Genomic DNA, 16,546 nt, shown 5'->3' on the forward strand with positions numbered 1-16,546 from the left:
ATTGCAAAGGCAATTTAATTTAAAATAGAATAACCAGCACATCGAAATCATAACTGAGTCACATATTTTATTTTCAAACAAATAAACTCTTATCAAGTCCCAAAATAAAACCCAAACAAAAGTTGCAGGACTGTTCCCTCATGACGAGGACGGACGACCGAGTGAAGGCCGTGAGTCCTGATAGGCTGTACCACCTGCAGTGTCAGGAAGGAATCTACTGTACAATCAAAGGGTTCATGTTTGCAAGCACTTACTGCACAGATGTGCTACAACATAAACATCATCACCCAGTAGTACAAACGAGAACCCTGACCCCCACCTGAAAAATAAAAGCATAAATGTCATGATTTCTCTCATCAGAACAAAGACCCTCATCAATTATACACACACACAGAGGCATTCAGGTTCCATCTTATGTAGCACAACCTCAGTGGAAGGAGTGAGATGAAATCAAGTTCTTTGGGCTTTGACATGGCTGACTGAGGTATGAGTAGCACACACATTGTTAACAGTCAGCTGTATTTTAACTAAACACCAGAGAGGACCAGTTCCAAAACTTCTAACCATGTATTGATCAACGCTCTTGGATTCCGTGATATTGTGTAGGTTTTCTGCCTGTATCTCTTTTTAATTATTTTACAATATATTTTTAAAATCTATACACCCATACATGTTCCACAAGAAATCACAAGTAGACAGGCCCTACTTGAGGGATTTGAATTCCTAACCGACTTAAGTTTCCCAATAGGCATCTGAAGAGAAATAACAATACAGCACATCTGTATGGAAATTATATCTCAAGAGTAGCTCAAACTTTACTTACCTGACATTTGTGGTTTATAAAACATGTTTGTCCCAGTTTGATTCACACATGCATGAAGCACAGGTGAGGGGGATCTGCTGGGGGCCTATTTACATTGTACAGCTACCACACCCTTTGAAACAGTCTGCAAGTAGTTTATAAATGGCTCTGTTCCCTTCAGTTATTCCCTGAACTCTGGTTTAGACACAGGTAATGACAGCTGGTTTAGCAGTGGTGCCTGGTAGGTGGGCACACCTGTACAGGTACAGATTCTCTGTAGGTGGGGTGGGGGTGGGGGGGGCAGAGGGACCTCTAGTCACCACTTCTTGTTGGGTCTGACTCTTGAGAAGGAAAAAAAAAATCCCTTTGTACTTGTCAAAAAGCTGAGGAGGAAAGTTCCCGGGCCCCACAGTATTCCTTCAGACGTGCTAGCTCGACACACACACATCAACACACAGCGCCCAGCTCTGCAGGAGGGCGGAGCAGATTGATTCAATCCTGGTGATGTCATACAGCCTAATCACTTCACCACATCGAACCAAATCCTTGCCTTATGAAAAACAGAAGACAATTCCTTTAACTCGACAATGCCTTTAACTGGGTGAGACTAGCTTTAGGTTCTGGCTTGTTCAAATTTGACAGCTATGAACTCTGTCGTCTCCTTAAAGCGGGCCTTTGGGTGCAGGGAAAGTGGGATCTATGTTCAAGTTCCTGAGCTGGTCCAGCTCACACCAGGCACACCAACAGCTCAACACAGTGGATCAGCACCCACCAACAGATTTGTGGTTATACATTTATAGGTACACAAAGCATGGAGGTTTAATCAAACCCAACTTTAGTGTTATTTTTGGTGGGGAGGGGGGAATCCAAAACAGGTTATAATGACTCTTATTTGTTAGACCATCCAATACAATTGTCTTGTTCTACCCGTTTTAAAGCCGCCATCATGGCAGCAGACAGGACAGTACCATGTGACCAATCAGAAGAGAATCCTCTTGGAAGGCAGAGAGTGTAATGGGGTGATCTGCTGCTCAACATGAGTCAGGAGGCTTTGGCTGTCCACTTTGTAATCCAATGGCCAAATTCAGATCTAAATTGCACAGGCAGGTTGAAATACGGGACAGAAAGGACGCCCAGAGAGGTCAGACTTTCGTTTGTGTTTCTGTGTTCTATTGCACTCAAGTCAGGCGTCCTTGAAGTTGGAGGACACAAATTAAGAAGAGAAGGATTCTTCACTTTTCCTTAGTGTGCAGCCTCCCTAGCAGACAACAGGTAGTCACAAAACAGAATTTGTATTTGATGTAAGGCAGTCAGGTGTTTTGCAGAGAGCCCGGTTACACTTCTCTACCCCCATTTCTTACACAGAGCAGCGAAGAAACCACAAGCAAAAAAACCAAAATCAAAAAATCTAAATGAAATCCAACAGCCCTCCAAACTGACAATTGTAGAAGTGTAAAATGTGTAGTTTTAAATATGTAGTAAAATCTCAGTGGGATTTTATCATTTATCATGTGATTTTATAATATAAATGCAGAGATTCACAACGCATTTGTTCCTCTTCATCTGCCCCCGCGATGTCTTTATAAGCCGTAGCAACAGACAACTGGCCGACGACTAAACAGCAAGCTGGTTTGTGAGAAAACAGATCACCAGTTTGTAGGATCCACTAATTTCAGTCATTATAAACAACAGAGATGACTCCGTGAACAGTACCATCAGCAGGGCTCAACTGATCCAGTCTCTTTAGAAAAAGAAAAACCTTAGTTGGTCTTTACTTCTCAGCTTGCAAGTCTATTTCTTTTTAGGTGATTTGATGAACATTTACAAAGTGTTCCAACTTGGTACGATTTTGTCTGTTTCCCTGCAACTTCTTTTTGAATCCCAACTTCTCTGTCCAGACTTCTGGAAAACATTCTGATCTTCAGTCAGTCCCAGTTCACAAAAAGGATTTATTCCGTTTCCCTTTTGTTGTCATTAGACAAACTCCTTTGGAATGGCATTTCCAGTCTTGAATGGATTTGTTGAGAAACTCATGCAGGGGGTGTGCACAGTCACAGTAATGGTGATAAGACTTCTTTTTAATTTAGAGAGTAACATAATGATGACACTAAAACTTGATATGAAACATATCTGCAAAAAGGACGTGAAGGAGGGGTGGAGGGAGCTATCTGGGCATGGGTGGGGTCTCTGGGAGGCAGAAGGGGAGCTCTGCTCTGTGGCAGAGGGGACGGCAGGGAGCTCAAAGCTTCTCTGAGGAGGGGATCCAGATGTAGGGACCAGACTGCTCCTCGATGATGAGCTTTATTTTGTTGTAGATCTCCTCTAGTGAGTCACCCTGTACTATAGCTGGAGAGACAAATCACAGAAGCAGAGGGATGTTATGGTGACATCAGAACTGGATTTGAATCAATAAAAGAATCAGTAAGATCTTAGGCATGCTTATCAATTTATCATTTAGTTGAAAAAACAAACACCCTACTGCTAATGGGAGAGACTCAGACAATTGTCAAAAACTGCCAAATTAAAAATGAAAACCTACAAAATGCACTATGATAGAACATTACAAAGCTACAGATGTTTGAGGACATAAGGATAAACTAGACTGTATAGTAGTGACATAAGTGCCAAATCTTTACAGTTATTTGCAGATTTTCAAAGTTTTACATATTCGGGTTTTATACTGTTGAAGCAAAACATCTTCTCGAAATGTCTTTTTCATTTCAAGGGAAAGCCTCACGTTTAGAAAATCCTGATACTTCTTTGTGATGCAATAGAGAGACGATAGTAAAGTGAAGGTTTTGAACTGTTGGTGGAACAGAACAGGTTGTTAATACTAAATGGCAGTGAGACCAACCTGTGAAATACTCTCCAAAGTCTTGCTCCAGTTTAACTGCCTTGTCAAAGACTTTATTGGCTTGCTCATATGTCTGCCGCTTATTCATTTCCCTGAAAGACACAAATAGCGGATTAGATTAACACACATGTAATCATTAATATCTGAATGTACAGTATGGTAAAAAAAAAAGCTCACTTACATTAGGGCTTCAATAGATTTTGGTTTAATAAAGATGGCAATTGGATAAAGTTGTGCTTGTTGCAGACGTTTTATGGCGTTCCCAGACACGTCCAGAATGCAGTGTTTCCCCTGCAGACAAGGAGAGATGGTTTGGTTACAACAAACAAACATTTCTGAAGTTGGAAACAACAGTACATAGTTCTGGGCACCAATATGACAATGTAACTTCAATCCAGTAAACCTTATCTGGTGACCAACCTATAATGTGTCACACTGCCTACCCTTTCAGCCACAGTTCTGACGGACAAGATGCTCGTCCCGTAGAGGTTCTCGTTGAACTGGCCAGCCTCGATGAATTTATTATCCTGAATGTCTTTCTCCATTTGCTCCCGCGAGCCCACAAAGTGGTAGTCCTGTCCGTCCATCTCGTTCTCTCGCCTTGGACGAGTCGTATCTGCAGAGATATGAACGGGACTCGTTTACTCGCTGCTGTTACGCCAGCCGCGCTGGTCTGGATCGGTTTGCTGCAGTGAACTCACGGGGAACGCAGGAGCCGAACTTGTGTGGAAACTCAGAGATGAGGTCATCGTTTACTCTGTCCTTCATTGGACCCAATATGATCACAGGCCTTGTGTAGTGGACTGTATCAGAGACACAAAATACAGGTGAGGCCACAAGTAGAAAAAATCGGTCCACTCTTTGACTTTGTTTAATTTCAAATTGTGAACAAGTGATCCACTCACTTTCCTGTCTAATGACAGGCTCATAGGATAGAATTGTGTCCTCCTGTCCCTCTGTAATAACAAAAAATTAGTTATTTTACACAAAGATTTTGGCTAACAGCAAAATATAAATTCAGGTTACTCACTTGAACTACTTTCGCTGTCACTTGTGTTGGATGTCAGACATTCTATGAAACCATAAGACAGCAGGTTAAAAGATCATCTCAAAAATGGCACAGACACAATTAATTTCAAATGACTATTGGTGAAAATCATTTTCACCAGCCTCAATCCTGATCGAGGCCATTTGAGAAAGGGATATAAAGAAAAGCAGAAGTTGTGGTTGGCGCGGCAGCCATGCTAACAATATAATAAGGAAATAGTTTTAGTTTCAAGCAATAAGAAATTAAATGTTTCCTCAAAAGTGAGGCAATTTCCTGTGCGAGCACCACAGAGAGACAAGTGCATGCGTTTTTTATTAGAGGGCTAATGGTAATGCTTTGTCTTCTATGTGAATCAATAAAATCCTTACAAGCAGTCTTAAATTCTGCTGTACAGGTGTAGACCAACACCAACAACATGTGATGTTGAAGTTTCTCTACTGGTAACCAGTTTACTTTATGACTTTAAAGGTAAGCACACAGCCCTATGTCAGACTCATCTGATAGATGCTTCTGTCTGAACCAGCGAGATCCTCTGGTTCTTCTATTTTAGAGCCTTTTAAAGGAAAAGAACATTTAGCGGTGCTGCTTTCAGCCATTATGCTTGCAGCTGCTGGACAGCGTTCTAGAGGATCTGAAAGAATATGATGAAACAGAACCCATCTTTTCAGTCTGGCCTTATGTGACTTGTGAATCGAACATCTGCGTGTGAGGTGGAAAGGCAGCACAGTGGCATGAGGCTTTGAGGCATTTCATGTGTGTGACCAACAGTGTGCGTTACAGTCTAACACACACCAAAAAACTTTGTTTCATCAATCACTTGCAAACACAGTGAATAGTCTAAATAGATTAAGTTTGAATAACTGATTCTGTCAGCGGATCTAATATCGGGGACAAAGCCATGCGAGCGGCGTCATGCCGTACAGAAGGAGGGAGGTAGAGCCGGCTGACGCGGTGAAACTGGATCTGATCCGATGACTAATGTATTCCAGGTTTTTTCTGACAAAACTCATGGGGGGACTAGTTTGGCTGTCGTTTTGCGGGTGACTGTGTGTTACCAGTCATCTTTTCAATCTCATTCTAAAAAAGGTGTGGTTTAGTGTTTCCAGCTGGGTTTGCAGTGACAAAGCATTTTTCTCTGAGCGCGTGGGGGACGGCTGCTTGACACAGTACAACCACACACTTACTCAAACTCTTTGATCCATAAAAGTCATCGCTTAACCCTGGGAAGTCCTAGGTGTCCCGACAGGTGAGAGCAGAAACCAAGAGAAGAGAGCAGACAGGAAGAAGAAGGTTAGTGAGAGTTGGGGCAGAAAGGGAGGGGGTGTTGTGTTGTGCTTGTCATCGGCGCTGCGCTCGTTACGTTTGACCCCCCCCACAGCTTTTCAATGACACAAGCCAGATCCCATTAAAATGTGATTTTGACCCGGTAAACTGTTTGAACTTCCATCAAATTAGTGAGAATATTCTGGTTGTGGGTCAGTGACTGGATGAGACCCAATGAGGAAATTTGAGGAGGAGCATCACAGTGTTACACAGCTTGTGTGTTAATGCAGCCAACACACAGACACACACACACACAGCTGGAGCCTCCTGTGAAGCCCGTGGATGGGATGCACAGACACACTAGAGAGAATCCCCTACATGTCTGCCTGATGCTGGCTCTGCATGTGGGGCGTCTCTCTGGGACAGTGAGAGAGGGATGAGCATAGCATCAACACAAACACCATCCCTGGAGGTGAGCGGAGAGATGAAAGCTGAGAGGAAACCGAAGCATGAAGGTGGAAAGGATTGGACCCACACCCCCTGATCACACAACTGGTACTCACGTTCAGACTCCACCAAGTCCTGTACAATATTCTCCTTGCTCTTGTAAAACGGGAACTTGCGTGAGAGGTTGAAGCTTTTTTTGCGCTTTACTTTGACAGGCTGCTTTGCCGATGTGTGGGTGAGGGGGAGGTGGACAATGAGAGGGTAAAAACAAAAAACAAGAATGGGTTTCAATGAAGGTCCTCAACGGCCATGCGAACAAATCAAAATGAATGAAACGTGAATAAACAATAAGATTTCAATGAAAATGAGAAGCAGGTAATGGGTGGAAATGAATGAAATATCAAAGCGGAGGAAACAGGATTCTGTTTCCGAACTTACACATGGAGCATTTTCATTCAGGTCATTAGAGACAACACACAAAACATTACAGCTGATTTACACTTCTGCAATTTACATCAGACAGGTCAGCCTTTGACAAACATGAACACATTTCCTAAGTGCACGTTTCTTATTATGCACAAGCTGTGGAAACTAGTCCTCTTCCCGCTGAACTTCTGTGTCATCTACACAGTAATATGAATGCTTTTCGTGCTTGCTTCATTGAGCAGGTGCTGGTCTATTTCCCAGACTCAGGGGGAAGTAGGCCATCTCCCTGGGAGCACAGCAGCAGCTCTGAAGACACTCTGGCACCAAGGCAGGGAGCAGCTGGCCCTCTACACTTACCCTGTTAGACTCAATCATGCCTGTCCTGGCGTGGAACTTGACCGTTTTTAACCTGGCCCTCTCCTTCTTCTCCACTCTGAAGGGGGAAGAAAAAGGAGTGCGGATGGTTAAGTTTAGTCTAGGAGTGAATAGTAGCAGTAGCGTTAGCTTTTGTCAGGTGCTGCTGCGTCTGCTAATGATGAGCGAAGCTACCTTTTCTTGCTTGGAATGACCCCGATCTGCTCACTCTCTCCATGTGGCGTGACCAGCCTCGCCTGCCACCACTCATCATCAGAAGCATTTATGACGTGGAGAATATCCCCGTAAGAGAAGCTCAGGCCTTGGCTGGGCAGGCAGCTGTCCCTCGTTCGGTCATAGTCAAACAAAGCTCTGAAACAAAAATAAAAAGGTTAAGTCACACACATGGATGTAAAGATAGACATGTTTAAACTGTTTGTTTGGTGTTGTGTACTGAACTGGTCCTATTTATGTTAGAGTACGAATAAAAGGGGATGTTGACTCTTCTTTCAGACAGCAGGAATGCTAAAAAATGCCCTTCACACATGTACACTTGACATTTTGTCCTGTTGTCGCCACATACTTTCTACTACCAACAAGAACTGCTTATTGTCTGTCTGGGTGCGTCACAACCTTGTCAGACAGGGAAAACCACTGCCATATCTGACAGGTGTTAAAAACCTGCTTCACAGGATTATAGTTCACTTGACCTACAAGCCTACATCTAGGCCTTACATGCATGTAGAGGGTCAACTCTATCTCCTTCTCCGGCTGCTGAAGTACTCCTGACCAATGAAACCGCAGCTGACACATGTAAACAATCAGGCAGAGCGATGCGATCCGGAGGAAGCTTATCCGCGGCTTTGCAGAGTAACAAGCGCACCTTTCACAGCGTGATGAGTCTCGAGTCTAACATTCCATTTTGTGAGGACCCCCCGCCCCCCTTATTGTTTTTTTTTGCTTTGGAGAACACCTTACAGGTTTAACACCTCCACATTCCACAAGCTGGGCTGGGAGGACATGGCCGCTCCTGCATTACCCAGTTAACTACGCAGCTTTCCCAACATGGCTGTGGTTTCAGTCACCCACACAGGGGCAGGCCTGGCTCTACATGCCTCAGAGGACTTGGCCCATAAATTCTTCATATCTAGACATCACATTCTCTCTGTAGACTCTCCCTGCAGCTCAGAACCTACAAGGAGAGGCATGAGAGTAATCTGATGAGGTAACACCATATACCTCTGATATATCCGAGTCAGGCCCACTACTGTTGAACTTAAGCTAAATCAATCTAGTAATGCAGCTATTAGGCTTAGCTTTAGAGGGGCACATTATTGCTCTGGTAGAAATATGGTGAAGCACTTAGACTATGGAGTTACATCATTCAGTCGTTTCACCTTGACCCCTGTGAGATCTTTTGCACTTGTATTTATGTGCGCACAAGGATTCCACCTGTTTTAATTCCTAAACCAGCCTCCATCCTATTTGGTGATCAGACCAAAGTGCCATAACAGGTCACCTATGGCATCAAATCAATGCCAGGAATTAAATACCCTTTCAATACCTCAATGTGAAGTATTAGACTGCATTAAACGAGCTACATGTGTGTGAAGAGGGCTTTCTCCCCCACTTTGACAGAAACAGGTTATTTTGACAGCAGATCTAAGTATCTGGTGTGGTGCGTTGGTGCATGTCTGTCTGCTTCACCTGACGTAGAGGGAGCGTTTCTCGCTGGTGCGCAGGGAGCCTGATCCTGAGCTCATGCTGCTGTTCATCATCTGCTCCCTCAGGTCGTGGATCTTGGACTCAAAGCGACTGTACTCTGCATAAGAACAATCGAACATGCAAAACAGTGTTAACAGCAAGCCCAAACGACATGCTTGAGTCTTAAGTGCCCATCGGGGCTGTAATTTGATACACACAAGGTTAAGATGGTATTGATTGAATAGAGTGTCAGAATACGACTGCACAACATCTAGTTTCAGCACCTGCATTTCAATGACAGTCAGCCACAGTCACATCCCAAGACATTCAACGGCAAACATAACTTTACAGTATTTGGCTGTATAATAATTTTTTTGTGTATTTTTTTTCAGGTTCTTAAACCTTAACCACTATTACACTATATTATTTGTCAGATGTGACTCAATAGTTCTTTTAAGTGTAATATTCACAAAAAAGAATGAATGAGGATGAATAATTTCAAATCATATGGCCAAAAGACAACACAAAGCCAGTCAGTAAATCGGTATCATGTCGCTGTAGTTTGGATCCTGCTCAGGTTTCACTGTTTAAACCGCAGAACTGCTTCTTGGTTCTCGCTTCTGTGAGCCGGACTGAAAACAGGAAACGTTTCGTGAAACCTGAGGCTGATGGACGACTCCAGAAACGAATTGTTTATCCCAGATCTGCTTTAAACAGCCAGCAGAAATTTATCAGACATTAATTGCCTTTTATATGAGCTCTTCAGCATGGTTTAAGAAAAAGGGGAATCCAACAATTTCCAATCTATGATGCACGGACAAGTGTGTCAATCCAGCGGTTGCTCTGGAGCCTCCTAATTAAAAGGATCTCACTTTCCTGCTGTGCACTTTGCTCTGTGCCCAGCCGGCTGAAATGATCTAAGCCACAACACCATATCACACGGATATAGAAAGGAATCAGATGCAGCTAGGAAACAAATGTGGCTTGGTCACGCATGATTTCACAAAGCAGGCATTGGAAGAATAATGGCAGATTATGAACAACCTTTTGTTTTAACATTATGCTTGTACAATGTTTTAACTTAAAAAGCTGGTGAAATACAGTAAAGCAGCTGATATTAAGTTTCAACACTTAAAGTACATTCTTAATGGATGTAATAATGTGCACTATTACTCTAATAACACAACATATTTATGTCTCAATCATGATTGACCTATTAAAGAGCAACTGAAAAAATATGTCAACAATTATAACACAAATCCTTTACTGGGGTTATCTTTAACTGCCATGCCTTAAACAGATTCCCACTTTACGGTTTAATCATCCATAGCGGGCAACACTTCCCGTAACAAGAACAGCAAGAGATCAAAGTCTAAACGCTGTCAAATAGCCTTGACAACAGAAACCAATGCCCAGAAAATGGATTTCCTCATGATGCCGAGCCCCTTGGAAAACTTCTGGGCAGGTGCAAAAGCTGTTCTCTGGTGGTTGAACTCTAAACCCCGCTGAACCTAAAGGGGATTCAAAGCAAACACAGAACCGGCCTCAGGACTCCTGCCGGCTCTCCACACTAGTCTCTGCTCAGACAGTAAACAATAGAACAGCATGACGCTGCAAGGTGAGGTAACAAGACACCGATTGAGTGCCTGTAACCAACAGCAACGTCCTAGCACGCCTAGACCAGGGACGGCACAGGTGGAAACAACCATTCAGACCTGTTCACTTGGATCTTGGTTACAGGAGATGGGAGATGAATAATCTTAACTCCCTTTGTCACAATACCACTGACCTAAAGGGCTGGCACAGGACGGCTCCAGTGAGATGGTATGACAATACGTATCAGAGCTTCAGAAAATTAGAAGTGAAAATGTAGCAGTCACAAGCTACTGAGGAAAGACCTGGTTGTTTACATGCGCTTTGAAACAAATATGCTGGTAGAATTCTGGCAGTCTGATGATTATAGGTCATGGCTGAAGTCCACAGCTGTGATGGGAAAATCCATTGGGATGGACCAACAGCCATGGCAGTAGCATAAGTAAATAAGTTCAGTAAATAAGGCAGCCTGCATTTTCCCAGTAAAAGTTCCAGATGTGGTAAACAGTGGGCTGTGACTAATGGAGTATTTGCACACTGGTTATTCGCTGATGTAAACACACACCCCACCTCCACAGGCCCTACAGAGGTAGATGCATCAACCGTGTAGCTGGAAGACCAAAACGAATGCTAGCACCTATATGACAAGCCAGAAGAGTTTCTGTGACGATCTGCGGCACTATCTGGAGTGCTTTTATTTTGCGTCAGCATACTGAAATGGAATCCACCATCTACGGTCTACCCATGAATGTCCGTAAATTTCCTCAGGACCACAGACGGACAGTGACGTTTCAGAAGGAACAATGATGGAAGCAGGTGGAGAAGGGTTTTATGTACCTGGTGAATGCAAAGCTGCAAATGTAGGTTAACATCGTAATCGAGTTTTTTTAATTTCATATTTTATTTGAATTGATGCAACACCACCCTCAGCTATTTCTAATGGTATTAGTCCATTTCATAGTCAATTCTGGTAAGAAAGTATGCAGAAAAACTATCAAGGTACCGCAGTACCCCTACTATGTAATACTACAATATCAGAAGCACAAAAACTTGTCAAATTAGTCTTGGTACAAATGCATTATTTAGGAAGTGAAAGAATAATCCTCTCATTACATCAAAATGGATAGCCTTCAACAGGATGCTGTGTATCCCAAACACATCAGAGCAGCACAGAATAAAGACAGAGGGCAGCATAGAATTCAAGCACGTTAGACGAAAGGGGAGTCCATCGTCATTTCCACTTCGGCTGAATTTTTATTTACTGGGCGTTTTATTAAAACCTCCTGCGAGCCATCGACATATTTGGTGTCTTCACTGCCCCAGTGTGGTCACATAAAACCAGTTAATAGTTTAGTGAAAATGATTTAATTTCAAACACACACTCTACCCAATGAAAAATGACTTGCATGTGCAGTGTCCTTCAATAGATTCTAATCAGTCGTTACAGTGATCAAAGTCGTCAAATCTGTACCTTTAAAATCCTGAGTCTATAATTATTGTTTCAACTCTGTAACCATTACCTCACTTGAAATAAATGAGCTATCCTATATTTTTGGAAGCAACCTACAGGAATTAAGACAGCTAATAGTAACTGGGACTATTCTGAATGTCTCACTCCCACAGCATGTCCTCATTAGTTGTACAGCTTTTATATTTTGGGGATGGTCGCTCCTCTTTTGATCCAGTTATGCAACACAGCCGGCATTTACTTGTAATGTGAGAGTGTGTTCAGCTCTCAGGGAGAGTGGAGCTGGTGCAGACTCACAACCGCTCCAAAATAATTTGATGCAGAGGGAACTTGTAGACCAGGGTTAACCAGGTCTACAAACGTCTGATATCCAGACTAGTTTCAGTTTGGTGGGGACGCCCAGTTGAACATTTCCTTCACAGCCCTCCTCCCATTTCCTTAGCATTTATAAGTGTAATTACACTCCTTGTCAGAGGCAGCCTGTGAACATACACCCTCACTTCCATTCCTTAGAGCTGAATAAGACTTTAGGACTTGATGATTCTGTAGCCACTGACCGAGCCTGTGAGTTCTTTCTGTGGCTTCTGGTAGCTTTTATGGTCATCCAGAGGTCTGTGGCTGCTCAGGTCTAAACCTCTTTCCAGGCAGTTTGCCCAGTTTAAACTACCATTCAGCCCCCTCGACCCACTGTTTCATCTGTGGGGTCTCTTACTGTTTCAAACTCAAATAAAATGCACGTCACTCACCGCATTAAGATACCAGCACGATCACTGGCAACTCAGTTCACCACGGGGTATGCAGGAAGTCAATAATTTGCCAGCACTCAACTTGCATTCAGAGTAGTTAACCATTGTGCTCAAACAGATAACTGTCCCTCGCTGGGTTACAAGGGGGGGCACAGGGCCGAAAGCAAGTATGGAATACAAAGGTTCCCTTCAACAAACCACATTGTTATTCAAGATGCTGCCAGAGTGGTCCAGCATGCAAGACAACATCAACTCACATGAACAAAAATGAAGCATTATCATAGGAATTTGTAGTAGAAAAATATTTTTATTGTGATCTGGGCCTGTCATTCATTTGCTTAGCTCGACGCCAAGTGATTTGACTCCGATCTGCTTCGACACCAGTGACCCTAGACGGTTACTGGACAGTTACGGCTATCATTTCACTGACAGAAAGGAATATAGAGTGAGCGTGCTACAACTCATGCCCCTCCAAATTCCTGCCATAGTCCAACTTGAGAAGTCGGCCTAAATCTAATGCTCACAATATCCTTCCCATTGTTGTTATAATATTACAGCAGCATGCTCAAATAATCACGTAAAGCATTACAAAACACACCAATGGGGAAAAACACAACTATCAAACCAGGAGTTACGTACACATCGACCATTTTCTTTTTTGGAAATATGTGAATTAGCACACGTAAAACAAATATGTTACCAGGTTAGAGAGAAAATACATTCTTTTAGAGAGCATTAAATGAACTTGCGGTGTGATCTCAACTAAAGTGTGGTGTGGTTGCCATATGAAACTACAGGTGAGTTCACAGGCGAGGTCACCATTTAAACCACCAGCAGGCTCACATACACCTGTTTGACCACACCTCACCTCCCCACCTAAAAGGGTCAAGTTACACGGGGAAACATAAAGAAGTCTTTTTAAGTTCCTGAATGAGCCCCGGTGTATAAATTCAATTGTGAATGTTCCTTTACCTGGCCTCAGGTAACCAACTAAACGGAGAAAGATGTCACAGAAGGAAAACAGCCTCCATGTCACACCATTAGCCATTAAAATGGTTGTGTGTGCTTCAGGTGGGGTGAGGCCATCACATGTCAGCAAAGGTAACTTTTCAAGGCGGGTCACAAAAGCAATGTTTAGTTTCAAAATTAAAGTTGCAACTCGGGTAATTGTTAATTATTGCTCTTCATAGGCTCAGACGCGAGTAGGCCGGAGATTTTACACCCTGACTCGGTAAAGTACAGGTTACAGCTAGCAAGAACACACACACACACACACACTGTTGTCGGGTGGCAGGCGAGAGAAACCTGTTCCACGGTGAGCACACCGACGCATTTTGTTCCTCTTAAAGTGTGTCAACGTTCCCCGCCGTCCTCCTTCCACGTCTCACCTCAAATCGAACAACAACGGTGTGGATTATGTCGCTGGGGCAGCCGGTACTTTCTTCATGCAGCCATTCATGGTTCCTGCGGCTCCTGCCCCGCTGCCCATCCCCCATCCGCGAGAGAAGTCGTCCGGACTCTTCGTTTTTTTTTTGTTTTTTTTTCCACCTTCGGTTCGAACCCCCGCGCTTGGCGTCACAGTCTCGGTTAAGCTAGGTCCCTCCGCTCAGGCTCCTCTTCCCATCGCTGCCGGGAGGGTTCGCGGTTCCACGGGCCGTCTGTCGGTGCTGGCAGCGACTCGGGGGTTTGAACAGGGGAGGACGGAGGCGGCGGGTCCGCGCGCCTCGCAGTTGGTTCGACACTTGAGCTCGTGCCGCCCCGGAACCTGAATGCTGCGCCCGCGAGCCTCTCAGGAGCGCCGCCGTCATCCCAGGTCCAAGGCGGAAGTAACGAGGTCAACGCGTCACGCGCGGTTACATTAAATAAATGAAAACTTAAAAAATAAAAATAAAATCATAATAATAATAATTAAAACATTAAATGTTGTGTGTGTGTTTTTTATTGTTTTTTTCCCCCAGGATAACTATCTCCAAATAAATTACGCTATGTGCAAATGAAATAAGATACAGTTAGCATTTCAGACAGGTTTGGGTGTGTGAAAGGTTTCATCCAGTCCATTACAGCTACACTCAAGACACCATGGTAATTTTTGTTTTTGTGCAACAGCAGATAAAACTCAATTAATCGTGCAAAAATCCATCAAAAAGCTGATCGATCTGAAATGATATCAACCAGGCTTTCCCTTTTACAATAGCCCACATTAATTTTCACTGACTATTCCCTTCAAATTGACTTCAGTCATCTTCAAACACCAGACCACACAGAACATTCAACATGTATGTGAAAACCTGAGGTGCAATTTGGATTTTAACTTGTAGGACATTCTTTCATGATGTTACTACACCTTTCTGTAAACATACATATGTGGATTTTGAGTAAATATATATTGTATTTTCAAATGAATTCAATTTTTACAGCTGTATGCTTGACTTTTTTCATTGGTGCACATCCCACACAAATATACTATCACTATATTCTTACAAAATTTTTAAATTTAGAGATGATGTAATTCACTCTTTTAGTGCTTTTGATTATAGCAATAATTAACCTTGCAATAAATGGTTCGATCTGATATCCTCCAACATTAACTGGACTATTTCCTGGAGTCTCTATGAATATGTTTGCCCCACCATCCGACACAAACAATTTTTACACGTCAAAACAATACACTGCCTGTTACTTTATGAGCACGAGAGGTGCGGTGTTCCTCTGGATAACCAGTCAACTGCACACTGCTGATGCATTAACTGCCCGTCTATAAAAGCTGCAAGTTCAAGGCCACAATATCATGAAATATTCATGTGTGGCATTAGCAGTACGTCTTACCTTCAGGCCTGTACTGAGCTATGATGGTGACGGTCTGTCCAGCTCTCTTAAGTGCGGCAGCCGCCTGCTCATGTGTGGCATTCCTTAGATTCACACCATTCACCTGCAACAGAACATACAGGACACCTTTTAGGCTGAAAACACCAATTAAATCTAAATGTGTCTAATTATGGTGATTTGTTGGCGAGTCGAGTCTAACCGGTTGAAGCAAAGTCAACCCTTATGGTTTCATTTCAGAAATAATTTTCTTTTTCTTAACTGTCAGTCTGATACTAACACGTTTTTCTCTCATGACAAGAATCAAGGGTGTTAACATTTAGTTTAATATATATTCTATTAACTGACATTCTCTCATGAGGTAAACCACAGTTAGGCTCCCACTGACTTGTTATGGATTTCTTGTCCTGCTCAAGAATATTTCAACAGGTCACATGTTTGCCAGCTCCCTAAACAACAGCCTGCCTTAATTCTATCATTATGGTTACGGTGGAGGATGTCAGAAAATGACAGCTGTTACATATGTTGAAGTCAGAAAACACAGAGCTTGAAGTCTAAGATACTGACTGAGAGAATCCGGTCACCCCTCCTCAGCTCCCCGCTTAGGTCGGCTGGCCCGCCCGCCAGGATGAAGGACACGAAGATTCCTTCACCGTCCTCTCCACCAACGATGTTGAAGCCCAGGCCTGTGGAGCCCTTGTGCAGCAACACCTTCCTTGGCTCCCTGCCGGAGACAGTGACAGCATGAAGATGTTGGGCAGGACAGAAAAAATAGACAAGGTAGGCAGGAATCTGACCATAACTGTAAGAGAAAGACCATGAGCAGATGATGTTTCAGACAACAGAAATCTTCTATTGATTTACATGACGATTCCAAAATATTAAATATATTCAACTGAGACAGCTGGAAGCGGTAAACCTGCAGAGCTTTTTTTGTAGGTATTTTAAGTGGGTGAAATGGAATGTTTAATGATAAGTCTACGGGACCACTCACCACCAGAACACCATTTGAACGGCT

The 16,546-nt window shown here is 43.2% G+C and overlaps 1 protein-coding gene across 2 annotated transcripts in view; it reads right to left on the minus strand.

The window, feature by feature from the left end:
* Nucleotides 1–47: 47 nt before the first annotated feature.
* Nucleotides 48–16,546, minus strand: part of dlg3 (discs, large homolog 3 (Drosophila)) — a 71,118-nt gene continuing 54,619 nt past the window's right edge. For both annotated transcript variants that reach the window (XM_068325973.1, XM_068325974.1), the window contains 13 exons: nucleotides 16,096–16,252; nucleotides 15,532–15,634; nucleotides 8,902–9,016; nucleotides 7,390–7,566; nucleotides 7,198–7,273; nucleotides 6,531–6,630; nucleotides 4,687–4,728; nucleotides 4,562–4,612; nucleotides 4,358–4,459; nucleotides 4,100–4,272; nucleotides 3,838–3,947; nucleotides 3,657–3,748; nucleotides 48–3,148 (listed from right to left, as the gene is read on the minus strand). In XM_068325973.1, coding sequence (XP_068182074.1) covers nucleotides 3,042–3,148; nucleotides 3,657–3,748; nucleotides 3,838–3,947; nucleotides 4,100–4,272; nucleotides 4,358–4,459; nucleotides 4,562–4,612; nucleotides 4,687–4,728; nucleotides 6,531–6,630; nucleotides 7,198–7,273; nucleotides 7,390–7,566; nucleotides 8,902–9,016; nucleotides 15,532–15,634; nucleotides 16,096–16,252 — 1,405 coding nt within the window. In that variant the 3' untranslated portion in view covers nucleotides 48–3,041. The remainder of the gene's footprint in view (nucleotides 3,149–3,656; nucleotides 3,749–3,837; nucleotides 3,948–4,099; nucleotides 4,273–4,357; nucleotides 4,460–4,561; nucleotides 4,613–4,686; nucleotides 4,729–6,530; nucleotides 6,631–7,197; nucleotides 7,274–7,389; nucleotides 7,567–8,901; nucleotides 9,017–15,531; nucleotides 15,635–16,095; nucleotides 16,253–16,546) is intronic.

The sequence above is a fragment of the Antennarius striatus genome, chromosome 10 (genome assembly GCF_040054535.1).
Source record: "Antennarius striatus isolate MH-2024 chromosome 10, ASM4005453v1, whole genome shotgun sequence".
Lineage (NCBI taxonomy): Eukaryota > Metazoa > Chordata > Actinopteri > Lophiiformes > Antennariidae > Antennarius > Antennarius striatus.